The sequence below is a fragment of the Amblyomma americanum genome, chromosome 4, assembly GCF_052857255.1.
Source record: "Amblyomma americanum isolate KBUSLIRL-KWMA chromosome 4, ASM5285725v1, whole genome shotgun sequence".
Taxonomy (NCBI): domain Eukaryota; kingdom Metazoa; phylum Arthropoda; class Arachnida; order Ixodida; family Ixodidae; genus Amblyomma; species Amblyomma americanum.
Window position 1 is genome coordinate 170,292,419 of NC_135500.1, and position 16,161 is coordinate 170,308,579.

Genomic DNA, 16,161 nt, shown 5'->3' on the forward strand with positions numbered 1-16,161 from the left:
GTTTCACATAGGCCTAGTAGCTCTGTTTACTAACTGCTAAGTTCCTGTATGCCTACCTAACCTAATTGTAAAATAAATCAGGAGCAATGAAAGCAAAGTGGAAAGTATGGAGAAAGAAAAAGGGGGTTACTTGCAAGTACACAAGCAATAAACTATAACTGCATTACAATTTGAAATTAAACTATGACAGCAACATACCAAAAAAGTCTGCTCAAGTTGCCGAACGACAACATGCTGTCTCAGCACTTATTCACTTTGTTCTTAACCTCCGAGAGAGTCAAAGCGTAGGAAGAAATAGAATGTGAGAAAAATGAAACAAAGTGTGCAAACAGGCAGAAAGAAGGAAAGAAGACAAGACAAAATGTAAAAAAAGAGTTTGGGAAGAAAGAGGGCACTTCCATTTGCCTGATGAATAGAACAGAGAGAGAGAGAGAGAAATGGTTTTTGAATGTGGAAGGCAAAAAGACAAGCATGTTGACAAAAGCAGTAGTGGAAAAGACACAGTATAGGACCATCTCAAAAGTCCCTTCGCTTGCTCCTTTCTTTTCGACCATACGAAAAGATATCTTTGTGGGGTGGGGAAGAAGAGATGTGGTACGTGTAGATATTTATAAAAAAAATTTGAGCAGGAAAAGAGAGGTACGTATATGTATATACACAAGAGAAGAGGTGGTTATACGAAGATATATATATATATATAGATATACAAATGTGGAATCAAAAGCGAATAAAAGAGGGAGGTGGGCAAATGTATCAAAAAATCGCATGCACAGACCTCATTCCAAGATTCACCTCACTAGAGAAGTGAGCAAAAAGACAGCTGGCTTCAGAAGACAAGTAGAGACTGCTGCGCACACATTACAGAAATTTTATCCAAGCTAAGAGTCGCCTTCTCAATATAAAAGGCACCCCACTACCGTACAAGTGTCCAGGACGGCAAAATAGAAGCAAAAAAGAAGAAAAAAAAGAAGTGTGCATCAGCAATGAACACTTCTTCACAAGGTAGGTCTGGCAAAAATTTTGGACAAAACAGAGTGCTGGTATACTGCTACAGCTTCTATTGACGCTTCAAAAGCAGGAAAATGTTGAACAGAACTCATGTGTAGAAGAAAGCAGTATTCTTCGCCCTGTAGTAAGAGATGCACTACAAGAATCTAAATGTTAAAAGGACTTCAAGATTGCAAAACTAACAGGAAAACTTCGTGTCAGGTTAGGTAGTTTGCTAGCCTTTAAGGGCACTGCTCTTCCCGTATTAACTGTAAGAGGACCTAACAGGAGATAGAAATACAGCGTAAAAAAATAATAAAAATAAACAAACAAACAAAAATAATGGGGGAAAAAGAACAGAAAGAAGGAAAGGCAGATTTTTGCTCTTCCTTGAAGCAACACGGGCCAAAATGCGGTTTTGGGAGTTACACTGGCAGGTGGGAAAGGAGGGAGCAAAGGTAGCTCTGACATACAGCCTCAGTCACCTCAAGAAGGGGTAGAAGAAAAAAAGAAAAAAAAAAACAAACACTCAACTTAGTAAGACCGTGGGGGTCATATCAAGCATTCAGCAGCATTACACCAAAAGTAAGCAAATAACAGTGAAAGCAAGCAAGAGGAGGAGTTTTGAGAAGGTCCTCTCGACACAACAGAACCAAAAAACCAGAAACCTTCACTGTTGGCCTCGCTGCCATTTGCATCAAGGCCGCATACAGGTGTTGCAGAGAGTAACTGCTGCACTGAATTTTACACTATCATTCGCTTCGTTACACTAGAATAATAGAACCTAGCCGCAGGTTCCATGTTCTTAAACCACCACAGCATCTAGTTGGCTGTGACCCAACAGTAAAGAAATATATTTCAGGCCAGGTTTAGGGATCACCTGAGCACCTTATTTGGAAGTCATCCAAGTGCTCACATTTATGTCTCACTTGTTCTGTTTTTAATAAGAGAGTAATTAGTGCAAGTACAGCCATATGGCTACAAAGGAAAGCTAAACAGCTTCCACTGAAACCTCGTAGTTAAACAATAATTTGTCCTGGCATGGGGTTCGAACCTGGGACCACTGCTTCACTAGAGCAGTCGCTCTACCAGCTGAGCTAAGGCGAGAGCGAGTTGATCAATAACTCGAAGTGGGAACAGCATCAGTCAAATGTTTAGGGGAATCCCCCCAAGGTGGAGTAGATTTGTAATAAGGGAGTAATTACTCATTGGAATCCAACCAAGTGCAGCCGTATGGCTGCAAAGGCAAGTTTTATTTCATTTTTTAGCTCAACTATCATTCATTTCAGTTCATTCAGTTCATTTTTCAGCTCAACTGTCATATTCTGCCTAAGCCTGTCTACAGATCCAAAAGACATGAAAACTAATTACATACATATCCTGCACATATCTTGCGATGTATTTTGACAGAGCACTGCAATCTTTTGTTGCAACAGCACATAACGAGCAAGTAATGTTTCTGGCAAGAATGACCATGAAGCACACAATCTAAATGCATACAATGTTGAATTCAGCCCCCCCCCGAACAGCAAGATAACAGTAGCATTATGATCTAAGTTAAGTATACAATGCTTGAGAAAAACAGCAAAGGAAGGGCGACAGTTCGTGGCACTTTTACTAGTTGTCGGAAAAGCAGTTAAATCTCAGAGTTAGTTGCGTGGTTCTTCTATTGAAACAACAGCAAGTACTAAAACAGCCCTGCCATCATGGCAATATTATTGGCACATCCCTTGAACTGCCTACTAATAAACAACCTAGTCTCTGCCTTTTGCATATGACCACTTGAAATAAATTTCAATGAGCACTGAACAGATCGTCACTTGATGTCACCAAACATCGACCCAAACAAAGACTTCCATCGTTTCACGCCATGGTCACATAGATCTTTCAGGCATCCACAATAGGTACTTCATGGCTAAGTGTTTGAAATTTAAATCTCCTACCGTACACTGTCACAAACGCTCACATAATAAGGGCTCGTATTGTGGGTTTGGGCTATGATCGCTCCCAAAAGTTCAAACTGGTTGAATCAAGCACTGGAAACAGCAGCAGAAAAGTGCAAGCACGTCACCCGAGCTGACTTTCAACTTTTTCAGACAGTCCGTGCACAATCATGAATCAATAACGACTAAGCAGCATGACACAGGAGGGCTTGTTTTAATGAAATGAACTTAAAAGGACTATGCAATAAATTAATTGAGATTACGTAAAGCAGATAAGAGATAGGCATTTCATCACTCGTCACCCCAACACAAGAATTTTTAAGCTAGTATCAATAACAACGAAGATATAGACAATTAAAAATTAATCTCCTCCTCTCCCCCCTCAACTCGTACACACGGAGCACTGGAAAAAAAAACAAAGAAAACAGCCCTGGGACTAGGCCCTGCCCATGAATACATTATACACTGATGTTCCCTTTGCAACTTTCGGTTGTCAATCCTAACACCCCAGCAGCAGCGTCGGGGGCGTGATTGCGGCGCGCGTCGGGTTTCTTTGCTTGCCGTCTGTTGTAGTTAGCAGTAATGGACCCGGACCTCGAGGCGCGACTGCTCGCTCTTACGGCCGCGATGGGCATCGAGCCCTATGCGTTCACGCCGTACCGGCTGCGTTCCATCCAGGCAGCTCGCTCACGCACGTCTCTAGGAATAACATGCCCGAGTTCAACTCCTCGCCAGTCACTGGGTTTGCAGCCGACGACACAGCAAGGCACATTCATCTTGGGCGGAGAAAAAGACACTGCGCGTGGCTCCGGAACTCCCGACAGAAGGAGGTGGCAGAGGAAAATTGAAACCATATGCGCGAAGGCAATGCCCTGGCTCGCGCTTGTCCGAGAGGGGCGCGCGGCGGCACGAGCAGACGATTTTCACAGCTACCGGAAGTGTGCCCGTGATGTCGTGGCTGCCGTGGCTCCAGCGAATGAGAGCGTGTGGTGGCCTGCTGACGTCATCGGTATACTGACGTCTTTTTTCACGATTTTAGTTTCAAAATCGGTCACTACAAACACACCAATTGGCCCGCGAATTTTAAAAAATATGGTTTTTAAAAATTCATAATAAATTGCCGGCTCAGTTCCGAAGACTCATACTTAGTGTGAATGATCCTTAGCATCATTTCTAAGCATTTAAAACATTTACAAGCGACTTTTTATTCATTGCATAGTCCCTTTAAACATGGCTGCTGCTTGTAAGAAAAAACAAAAACTTCGCATCACCTGTTAACACCTGTGAGCACCATACAAATGAGATTATGTTAATGTTTCAAGTTCTTCTAACTCTATCAAAAGAAAACAAGAAAGAACACTATGACAACAGTGCATTTACAAGATTATTTATGTCTAACTTCCAGTCTTAGGATCTTGAAGTCTTTCTTACAGAGCGTACAAGTGAATAATTGGGTTGAGCATATTTGCTATAGGTGCCAGTCTCTATTGAAGACTTGTTGCAAACACACTGCCCCTAGACCATTGCCAATGTTTGAACTAATCAGTGCACTTTGCTGAAGACTATCCCTCTGGAGATTGACTTTGCAATAAAAGTTCAGATGAAAATGCAAGATGTGTCTGTAATCTTGCAACTCGTCTGTGTCCTAAATGATACCACAGGGTGAATGGTCTCCAAGAAAACGAAATGGATTCTGAAAATAAACACTAAGAGATCTGCACAAAAATACAAAGATGCTGTTTTTAGCTGCTACAACTTGACATTAACATGAGTGAAAACACACAGCATTATACCCCACTTCACATGGCGATATGTGCACATGGTCATCATGTGTTGGCCTTAAAGGGGCAAAGAGTATGCTGGGACGAGCAAAAAGGATTGAAAAATAAAACGTCCCTGCCACTACCACCAGGTATAATGGGTTTGCCTTAAAGGCACAGTCAGAAAAGAACTGTAGTTGGTCGGCATCAATAGATAAGCGCATTCTAATGGCTAAGAGGCTACTTTCACCAAAACAAACATTAAGCCAGAAACCATCAAAAATTAAATACTACAGGTATCTCCCACCACAGGCCATTTTCATAACCAAGGTGCTGTGCATCAAGATAGCTTTTGTGTGCGGATACCTGAGGCTACACCGCCATTCATTTCCCAATAATTATCACAGAGTCCTTTTCAGTTTTAACATCACGAGCTTGAATCAAATAATAAAAAATTCTAAATACAGGCTGTGTCAGGTTGTTGCATTTTTAATTCCCTCCAGCATACTTAGCACTCCACAATGAATGCAAAACCTCCAATTATGCAGTTCCAGTTCACGTGAAGTGTACTGAATGCTTCAAAGAGCTCGCACCCATGCTAACACATTACAATACTACTACATTATACGGCCACAGTTTACAAATGCTATTGTCTTGTACAGCACAACATGGAGCCCATTGTCGTTAATCTGCGGGTGCAGATGGCGAAGTGAATTGGGCATTGAAATCCAGTTAGTAATTATTTTTTTGTGTTGCTCAGGACATACGTAGAAATGTGTAGACTAGGGAATGAAGCAAGCATAAAAAATGGTACCAAAAGAGTTCACATATGTCCAGCCACACATTATTAGCTATCATTTTCTATGTATGGCCTTTGACTTTCACTATGCTTTCAAATGGTCCCCTAGAAGACGCACTATTGCTTTTGCTTTAAACAATGCAAATCTATTTTCACATCTGATTTTGTGTGTCTGAAAATGAGAAGTGTGTCCAGTCTCTAAAGAGCGTGTCCAGTCTCTTAGTACTTAATAGCTGCATCTAAAAATCAGCTTCTGAAGACATTCAACAGGGTTGTTTCAATGTCAATTTAAACAAATTGCTTATTTTTTAAAAACAGAAGAGTTTTAATGAATCTCAAGCGAGTCTGTGTGGTTTATTTAGTATAAATAGGAAGGCAAATCATTTGCATTTCAAGTTTTTGAAAACAACATGTGGTTTTTCATTAACAACCACTTCAGTCATTAAATAGCAAAGTTACCACTAGAACAAACTGCACTACATTTTACCAAGCAAACTTCCGGTGAATTCATGACCATGGTGGTCTATGGGTTTATCAGCTTGCGTCTCCTTTATAGGCATGTTTTTCTGTATGCATGCACATATAAGCAACGCACTTCAGCAAATTGAGGTTCATAATGGTACAGAATAAAGGCAAGTCGCTGCAGTACTCTAGTGACTACCATTGGGTAAATGATGTGCTAATCACTACAGGAAAAAAACAAAACAATATAAAACGTACTGTGCCAGTACATGCTCATCTTTCTCTATTATTTTGTGAGCCGAAATGAGACACGGTTAGACTGGCCTTCAAAAATTAAGATGCTGTTTCAAGCTACTTTATTAGCCACCCACTTAACTGTATGCAACTTACACTGGAAAGGAGCTAATAGTGTTTTATACACTGAACAGTACACAAGAGCCTGCAGGAATTGTAGCTTCTACATTTGCAGTAGCTTTGAATGCACACAACATACAAACAGTAACTGGGAATAGGCATTTGAAGTGCAGATCCCTTAATTCACTTTTGCCAAGGGAGCTTCTTAGAATGAAAATCAACAACAGTGTAAGGCTAAGCTAGCAAGGAGGTATCAACACAGCAGCATCAACTGAAGAAAGAGTGAAAAGTACTGTCTTCTTCTGCATTTCTCTTCTCCATTTCCAAAGGAAAAAAAAAAAGTTGAGAGCACAGTACCAAATGTAACATATTTTGAACAAGCATTGAAAATGGTTATAGTAAGACAAAATCACAAAATCTGGCAGGAGTGACTACAATTTACATTTGTCTTAAGTTGGCTATTCTCTGCTCAACATAAAGACTGACGTGCAAAGCGCCGGACTTTTATTTTACTCGACTCTAGCAGCACATCTGTGCGCAAACAATAGCTATATCAGCAGAAATAAAAGAAAAAATACAACAGTGATTTGTATGCTGCTTTGTTCTGCAGCAGCTGTCTAACATTAGCTGCAGCTAACAAAAGCACTTGGTTAGGCATCTCTTATGCACTGATTGGCTGTCTACTTGTATTGGTCCCATCATCTTTGCAATCAATTACATTTGACCAGCTCTGCACCGCTTCCCTTTGCAAAGAAAGGAACAGTGCTGCAAGCAAAAAATATGCGCACAATGGCGACAGACAATTTTATTACATGCAGAGTGCTGTTCCAAGATAACTTTCGGAACTTAAACATTATCACAGTTGTAAAATGTATAATGAGCAAAACCATTGTGATCTAAGAGAACCAGGAAGCCAGACTGACCTGGAGATGAAAATGATATTACAGAACAGCAAATGCCAGGTGCAAACATAGCATTATTGGCTGCCACTGGTGAAAAATAAGATCGGCAAGTACTGTGTCACTGCAACAATGCAGCTCTGAGGTTCACCAGCGATAAGGTCAAGTACAGTTAATTTTGCAAGGTATTCCTTTTACAGAATGTCTAATAACTAAGAAAGGTGGAATTGTCATGTTTGCCTTAATTTTACATTTAATTTAATCCCCCATAATCACATAACCACAGATGCTGAAACTACAAACTCAGCCTAAAATGAATGTGCACGGACAAGTTCCCTTAATTCATCTGACTGTGAATGCCATTTTGACCACACATCACTGAGTTTTCTCGCATAACAGCAAATAGTGATATTAACAACGAATGTCATTCATTGCAAACTTGACACTCCTGCCGTGTAACAGGGCCATAAAAACTGAACTTTGCATGCATGGACAGTCGAAGCTCACTAGCGGTTTCGATACAACCTTTCTTTCAATAGAGACTGCAGAGAATCATTACATTTGACCTGTGTCAAAGATAAACTGCTATTTGTCTACCTGCAGCACTGATTTCTCCAAGTTACAACAAAAGGTGTGAAGACATTCAAACTAAACTCTCTTACTAATAGAAAAAGAAATGGTGCAATATAAAATGCTGCAAAATACTTAGCTGAGAATAAATCTGTCAATATCTAAACAGTAAGCACTTTTCCAGATGATGGCAAGTGCAGAGACTTAATGAATGATAATATCAGTCACACTGAACTAATTGCCATGAGAAACGTCTTTACTGATCGTGTTACTGCCAGTGCCCAGAAACAATAGCCAGAACAGTACAAGAGGACACTGTTTTGATTCACCGTTTTCATTTTTTTTTTCGTCCATTCAACTAAGCTGTGTATAGGACGACATGCAGCCTGATGAGTACAACTAATGAAAGGATGATGTTAGTACATTCACACACAACCATCACTATTCAGTGCTGTCTCCTTTCGTGCAAAGTTTGCACCAAATTATGTATGAATATGGAGAATTTTAATACTAAAAAGATGCACTTCTGACGTTTTATAGAAAAAAATTGCCGGCATCTGAGCAATCTTGTTATTGAACCCATAGCCACCGGCTGGATGCAAGTATAACCATCCGTGTAGAGGTGCTGTCACCAATAAACCTGCTAATGAAGTGGACCAAGAGCTGACAAAAAAAAATAAACTGCAAAATTCCTTTGCGACACCTACAGCTACGGTGGTTGTGAAAGGAAAAACGTGGTCGCACACACCAGAAGAGTTATCACAACAAAGTACAGAAAAGCACAGTAAGGGTTGCACAGATTAAAAAAAAAAAGAGAGAGAGAGTCAGGCAGACAGACGGCCTACCTTGCTATTGGCAAAGAGCAAGCCCACGCCTTCCATGCATACTTGCAAAATGCCGCCTTCCCGAGTTGTCAAATCCAGCACTGGAAACTCTCCACCGAGTTCTGTGCCTTTACAGAAAAAGAGCATGCGATAAAGGATTAACACAAAGGCATGCAGTAGCAGGCATGGTACAGCATACCATGGCATACAACTCTCCACCGTAGGCCTGTGTGCATGTGTTAGTAAGTGCTATTTGTTTGCAAGCCACAGAAAATGAATAAGAACCTTAATGTGCAAGTGAACAGCCACCATTACTACTTTTTTAGCTGAAACGATCACACATGCGAAAACTATGACAAAGTGGAGTTAATGTGTTACAGTACATATGAATAAACTCAAGTAACTGTAGTAATGCATTAATTTACTTTGCACCTTTGGGGTAATAAATATGTCTGGCTGCAAATTAAATTATTTGGAGAAGTAGAGGCACTGCACTTTCAGGTTGTTTTTTTTTCTTCTAAAAATGCAGAGGGCCTTAGGAACAATAAAACTGTGTATTTATTACAGAATTACTTTTAGCCAAGAGTTTCACTTTGAGTGGGCTGCGATGTCGCAACAGAGTATGCAAAACCACAACATGTCATATGCGCTCACATAACAGTGATGCCGTTGCTGCTCCGTCATCTGCTGCCAGTACATGTGACTTACTGTGGTTGCGCACGATCTCTCACGTCACAACCTACATAAATAAAAATGAAGCTCTTGGCAGAAAAACAGCCGTAATAAGTAATTCAAACCACGGCAGGTCATATCTTCGCCGATCCTATCATTCCTGAGGTCTGGCATACAGCCATCACAAAAGACAGAACCTGAAAACTTGGTGCCCCTGCTTCTTTTAAGACAGCTCAGGTCACCTACTTATAAGGCCATTAAGACACAAAAACAAATTTTAAAATAGTAGATGTTGCCCGCCGTGGTGGCTCAGTGGTTAGGGCGCTCGGCTACTGATCCGGAGTTCCCGGGTTCGAACCCGACCGCGGCGGCTGCGTTTTTATGGAGGCACAAAGGCGCCGCCCGCCCGTGTGCTGTGCTACTGTTAAAGATCCCCAGGTGGTCGAAATTATTCTGGAGCCCTCCACTACGGCACCTCTTTCTTCCTTTCTTCTTTCACTCCCTCCTTTAACCCTTCCCTTACGGCACCGTTCAGGTGTCCCCTGATATATGAGACAGGTACTGCGCCATTTCCTTTCCCCAAAAAAACCAATTATTAAAATAGTAGATGTTGAACAAAAATTGCAGAAAGAAGCTCCACATTACAAGTATTTCCTTGTCCATAGCCACATTTACATCCGTAAGCTCAGAATCTAGCGTTACTGGTTTGCCATGAGCATTGTGTGGCTTCCTTATAACACAGCAGTTCATAAGTATTAACTTGTTCAACCCAATCAATGGTAACCAAGAGCTGAACTGAAGGCATGATGCATAAGCTAAAGGCAGATCTTACTTACCAGACTTGAGTACATTTCCTTGGGCAGCTGCCCTTTCCATTGCCTCTTTGATACAGTAGTACATGTCCTTGCACTAAAAAAAAAACAATTTGTCACCAATTTTGCTTATCATATGATTGTAGGTGACGAGCAGCAAGAGCAGCATAAGTAAAGAAAAAAAAATTCTCAAAATTTTGAAAGTTTCTAATAGAAATGCAGTAATGGTAAAGTTACAGGCGTTCGGAAGCACATAACTCAGCTTCATACTTTTCACAGTGCCCTTCCTTCGATACCCATCAGGCCTGCCCACATGTTTAAATCGTGCCAAGCCTTTGCAGACCAGAGCAAAAGGGCCCTAGAATGTCATAACTCATCTCCCAATGGGTCATTTTCGACGTTTTCAATTTTGCAGGGAGCACCCATGGTTTCGATGGATTGACACTGTGTTGTGTTCTATGTCCATTTGCCTTACCCGCCGCCCCATCATGACACCATGCATGACTTTTTGCTTGGACCATGACCCTGGAAACCATTGTTCCAGCATATGGCCCCACATTTCACAGCTAGTCAATCAGTTTGCAATTCTCAAGTGCAACAAAATTGCTATAGAAATGAACAAAAAAGAAACTGAAGAAGAAGATAAAAAGAGCCCTCCACCCAGCAAAATCCCTTGGCTGCTACGGTAAAAAAACACCTCCACACCTCACCTTTTTTGTATAGTACTTGTGGAGTTGCGTTTGGCCTGAGCTCCGCCTCCAGAGACAAAGTACCTTGTTTTTGGGGCAGTAGGACATGTTCACCAGCCTCTCATACCACCAACGTTCTATCACAACGCCATTGGCACCGCGCAGCACCAGTCCGTCGTCCCTAACCTGAAACGAAAAGAAAGCAACTTCGATTTGAGCAGGCTGCTGAGAACTACACGTACCACTTAACAGATTTTCAAAAACAGTCTCACAGACTGCCTGATCAAACCTGACACTTCGAAAACACAGCTGCGAGAAGCACAGCACAGAATGCTTTGTGCTTTTCTCATCACCTCATGAGGTTGGCTGCATAGCACACACTAACTGCACTCACCTCAAGAAAGCGCACTTCTTCGTCATCGGTGTTTGTGGTGGTGTGAACAGTGAAGCACTGAGACTGCATCTGCCGACTTCCCAGGGGCTTGAGGTCGATTTCGTTGCCATACTGCAACAGCAGGGCGGGAAAGATGCTATATTGGGCGATACGTTACAGTAGCTACAGCCTAAATTACCTCTCTTAAAGTGGCACTGAAGGAACACAGAGGACAATGCACCCAATTCTTGGGCAGACTAAAAATTTATTCTATGAATCATTAAGGCTATGCTGAAGTTTGTTTGCCAGCAAAAGATGCATTTATTGCTGAGAAAATTAAAAACTGAACCTAAAAATGGAACTTTTTTTTCCCTACCACTCTGCTGAAACTCATGATGTCGATAATGAAAGACTCCATGATCACAGTGTAGAAGCAAATGGCAAAATAGCCTAGCCTCAGAGATTCGCGTTTGCTTGAGAAACCAGCCAGTGGCAGCAGTACTTGTGCAGTATTTTATGGTCGTTTCTAGATTGTAAAGGTATGTTTTTAGTGAAAACAACCTCTTTCTTGTCAGAATGGAGTAATCTATAGATACACACAAACTTCAATTTGCCCTCAGTGCCCCTTCAACTTTCAGAGTACTCCACATAATTCCTGCACACAGCTGCAGACAGCTGCATTTGCAGTTGACGGCAAGAGCCACTCTGACAGACAGAGGAGGAACAAGTAATGCGCACCTTCCTGATCCTGTTTCCATCCCGGTCCTGAAACCAAACAGTGCAGGAAAGAAATTGATTTCAAGAAATGATCAAACTAATTGACAAAAAAAAAAAAAAAGGAGATTGAGGGCCACATTCTGGAAGTGTCAACTAAGTGCACATGCACATTTCAATCTTCACTGGCTGGTCGGAGTCTCTAATGTGGCAGCTGACCATTCTTTACTCTTACATTATCTCGGCTGAAACTGCACTTTCTGTTGCGTCACTGATTGTAGTTCGAAGGTGAATAGTATTAGAAAACTTCTGCTATAAATAACTTAAGATCAAAAATAAGTTCAATTTAAGGCAGTGAGAGGTTCTACGCAACATGATCCAAGATAGTGGTGTAAGCATTTACCTTTTTTTTGGAACAAGAGCACATGCCCTGTTTCCGCCAGGCCTATTTTGGACACGTCCACTTAGTGAACACTTTCCGAATATGGACACAGGTTACGTCACAAAGTTAGGAAAAATAAGCAAATAATGAGAAAGGCAGCCATGCATACTGTGTACCCAAGTTCTTGGCATTCTGTTCCATCAGACGTAGTAACAATGACATTTACAACAATTTTTTCAAGCATTTTAAAATGTCCTGTTGTATTACTTACAGTACCATAGCTGAGCATACATTTCACTGGGTGAAGAGCTTGCAATTGCTGCAAAGAGCTTATGGTCAATAAAATTCAGCACAGTGGCCCTCTGAAACGGAGGGCCTTGTGGAACGAACCGAACATGTGGTCTTCATTTTTTTTTCACTGCATAGTGTGCAATGTCACAATGTTCGAGTTTTCTAGAATCGCAACACCGGATAATTCAATTCTGCTCCAGAAATGCCCATTTCAATCCAACTGTTTAATAACATGGTGATTTTCAGCAGTGGGGTAGGTAGACAGGACAAGCATCACTGACTACAACCGCAGTACTAATTTGACTGTTCTTTTCTACACTTGCTGGCTGAATGAAAAGAAAAAAAAGTTCACCTAGGCTTTATAGCTTGTTTGTCCTGCAAACCTTAGTTCAAGAGAATGGAAGCAGCAACTAATGCTAAATACACCATTTGCCATTAATTTGCTTCAGAAATGTTGCCAGTGAGTATTGCACAAACTCTAAATACCGTGAACAGAACAAAGAAAACCAACTGACCGACTCAGTCAAAAAGGAAAATATAAAAATACAATAGATTTGCAATTTTTCCACAGCCTCAGTGATTAATTTGACAGCTGTGCCATGTCAATCATGCAAGCCTTCAATTTTTTTTTTGTAACCTGGGCTCACTTGCTCACTCTGCCTGCTTCATAGCACTGTTTTGAAGCCCAGAGCTGGCATAACAAAGACCATGCAGTGTGTTATTCAGCTCCAGCTGTTAATTACTCCAGGGTGCCCTCAAAGTAGTGAGCAGCCATACCACGTAGTCGAGAGCATCCAGAATGGTGTTGATTTCAGCGCTGTAGACGAGGCTGATGTGGCACTTGCCCAGCAGGCGGCGAGCCCGCCGCCGGATCTCTTCGATGGGTACCTCCATCATGAGCATGAAGGCGATCAGGTTAGAGAGTAGCGTCGACAGCAGCCGGTCTTCGTCGTGCTCCAACCGTTTCTTCTCAGGGCTCGACAGAGACCGGTACCTAGAAGAGGAAGAAGGGGCAGCAGATGCAATCTAAGCATCCCTTAAAAGGTGCCTGACAGGGGTTCTGACGTTTAAAGATTAGGCAGTTATGACTATAAGGGTGTGCGGATGTCCAAAACTTCAAATAATTTGCAAGCTGTATTTGCTATTCAGTTTGACACGCACCCCACTTTCACCATTGGAACTACCAAGGAACTTTGCCTCATCCATTTATTTTCACTGTTAACAGAGAAGGGGTGCTGCATCATTACATTTTAATTCCAGGACAAAAGCAAGAAAAAATTCCTTTCGAGATTCCTCACCAGCTCTACCAAAGCTATTTTACTGGAAACGACATCATGCAGCCTCGTCCACCTTCTGACAGCAGCACTGAAAATGCTTGCCTTTCCATCAGAACCCCCGGTTGCTGGTCCATCCCGATAAGGTCACGCTCTTGTGCGACAGCATCGAAGAAGGCATCTTCCCAGAACTGAGGCTCACCCCAAATGCTGGCTCGTTCTTTGCCTGCACAGGAAGACAGCAGAGTGAGGGCACAGAGTTAGCTGTGTATTGCCTCCAAAACCACAATGATGAAAGGCAATGGAATGCTTTGTGTACGGTCAATGCATTTCGTGTGAATGTCTCATGCACTGCTTTCTGGTAAAGCATGGCACCACCGAAATCTGCGAGCAACCTGCAGCTCAGATTTGTCTTTGTACTACTTGTGGTTATTCCAAAGGTACTCCTGTAGCCCAGCCTCCCTGTAGTCCTCTGCAAATCTCGTTAATGCAAAGATACAGTAAACCCTCATTAACCTAAGGTTGTAAAGCACAGAAAGCTTTCAAGACAAGCGAAGGAATAAAGTTTTCGGTACATTTAAATTAAGAACTTCATTTTGTAACAAAGGTTCCACTATGCAAAGTGAGCACATAATTATAATGAAAGCTGTTCTGTGTTAACAAGCCTGGAAACACAAGAAACCTGGACTACAAAGAGCAGCGCATGAGCGTTGAGTGTATGATTGCACAATTTTGAATCTACTTCACCTTGAGGGGTTCCCCTAAACGCATTAAAAAAAAACTTCTACAATGTTTCGAGATGTGCAGTTAAAGTTTATGAGGGCTCACTGCATTCCAATTTTTCACCAAATGCACAGCATAACCCACACGAGGGGCACAGAACAGATTTTGCCTCCACCTGTGCTAGAATGTCTTCGGCACAGCAACCTGTGTGCACCCACCGATCAGGCCTTGGTAGATGTACGTGCGGCACTGTGGTGGTGGGGACGAGCGAGTGGGCGTGCTGGGACTGGCCCCATGGGCCCCCTGGCCGCCACTGGGGTTCCTGCTGCCCCCGGCGAACCCAAAGCCTCCACTCAGGCTGCTCTTGGTGCTCCAGATGCTTGAGGCACGCATCTGCCTCGACATCATGAACTGTGCCGAGGTGGAAGAAGAAAAGGAAGCAACATGCACTAAGGGCAAAGCTCATTGAACATTTACCCTCTCCACCCTGGGGCTCTGCAGTGGAAGTTTGGCAACAAGCACCCATGTGTTGGAAACAACACTCACTGCACAACAGCACAATGCAACATGCAACTCTTCAGTAGCTAAGCAGTTGTGCAACAATTACTGTGCAACTACACAACACTGATTAGGCAATTACTTGTAAGCAGTCACAAGTTCTTGTTTTCCATTGTGAGCTTCAAAGAGTACCCTCACGGCCATCCAAATAACTGTCATAACTGCCTAACCAACGCAGCAGTGGCCTAGCAGTTTGACCATCCGTCTCGCATGTGGGAGGTGCAGGGTTCGATCCACAGTGTCGTTGGTACCCACCGATGATACAATGGGTACAAGCTTTCCCCTGCCTGTTGCTCGGCTTCTTTAGAGCAAAATTCTTGGGAAATGGGTCTTTGACCCCATCTTCAGTAGAAGAAAAAAACCTTGTGCCATGGCACTCTTTGGCCACAGATGCCCTTGCGTCATAAGAAATCATCATCAATTAAACAACCACTCACAAATTAAGACAGGCAAATTTATCTTCGGCAGCTCATCCATTCACTGCTGGTGGCAAGCCGGCAAGAGCGCACGTCGACTGTGACGTAAGCTATTGCTGGCAAACCACAACAAGCCCCATTTTTTTTACAATGTGTAAACTGCAAACAAATGTGGTCGAAGCACCAACAACTTAACAACCTTCAGATGGTCTGTGCAATGACAATTTTTCACCTTGTCAAAGCTGAATGTGGTGTCAGTGAAAGCTGAAAACTATGGCCAATAGCTTGCTAGCAATAGCTTTGCCCGATATCAGAGACACTACATTCACTGCCCCGGTCACCGATTACACGGGAGCACATTGCAGGCTGAAAATTTTCTGTCTGTCTTACATTGGAAAAGATGACCTGCAAAGCACCACAAAGCATATGCATCCTGAATGCTGTGTACAACTGCCCATACAGCAATTCTAAGACCAGAAAGCATAAGCATTCACACCTGACCACAACTACATCTACCATTGCTTACCGATATGTAAAACACAATTTATTCCAGTGTTAGAACTCGATTATGCCGTAAAGCAAGACCATGTTACAGCGTCTAAATAAAGCTTTTCACAAAGCCTTTTTGAAATACAGAACTTTCATAAAAGGGTGAATTC

General features: G+C 42.2%; 1 protein-coding gene across 4 annotated transcripts in view; it reads right to left on the bottom strand.

Annotated features, from left to right (window-relative positions):
- Positions 1–16,161, bottom strand: part of Rab3-GEF (Rab3 GDP-GTP exchange factor) — an 84,544-nt gene that overhangs the window by 6,933 nt on the left and 61,450 nt on the right. For all 4 annotated transcript variants that reach the window (XM_077662202.1, XM_077662201.1, XM_077662199.1 and 1 more), the window contains 8 exons: positions 14,747–14,939; positions 13,911–14,031; positions 13,309–13,525; positions 11,883–11,909; positions 11,166–11,276; positions 10,793–10,957; positions 10,107–10,179; positions 8,620–8,726 (listed from right to left, as the gene is read on the bottom strand). In XM_077662202.1, the coding sequence (XP_077518328.1) occupies positions 8,620–8,726; positions 10,107–10,179; positions 10,793–10,957; positions 11,166–11,276; positions 11,883–11,909; positions 13,309–13,525; positions 13,911–14,031; positions 14,747–14,939 (1,014 nt within the window). The remainder of the gene's footprint in view (positions 1–8,619; positions 8,727–10,106; positions 10,180–10,792; positions 10,958–11,165; positions 11,277–11,882; positions 11,910–13,308; positions 13,526–13,910; positions 14,032–14,746; positions 14,940–16,161) is intronic.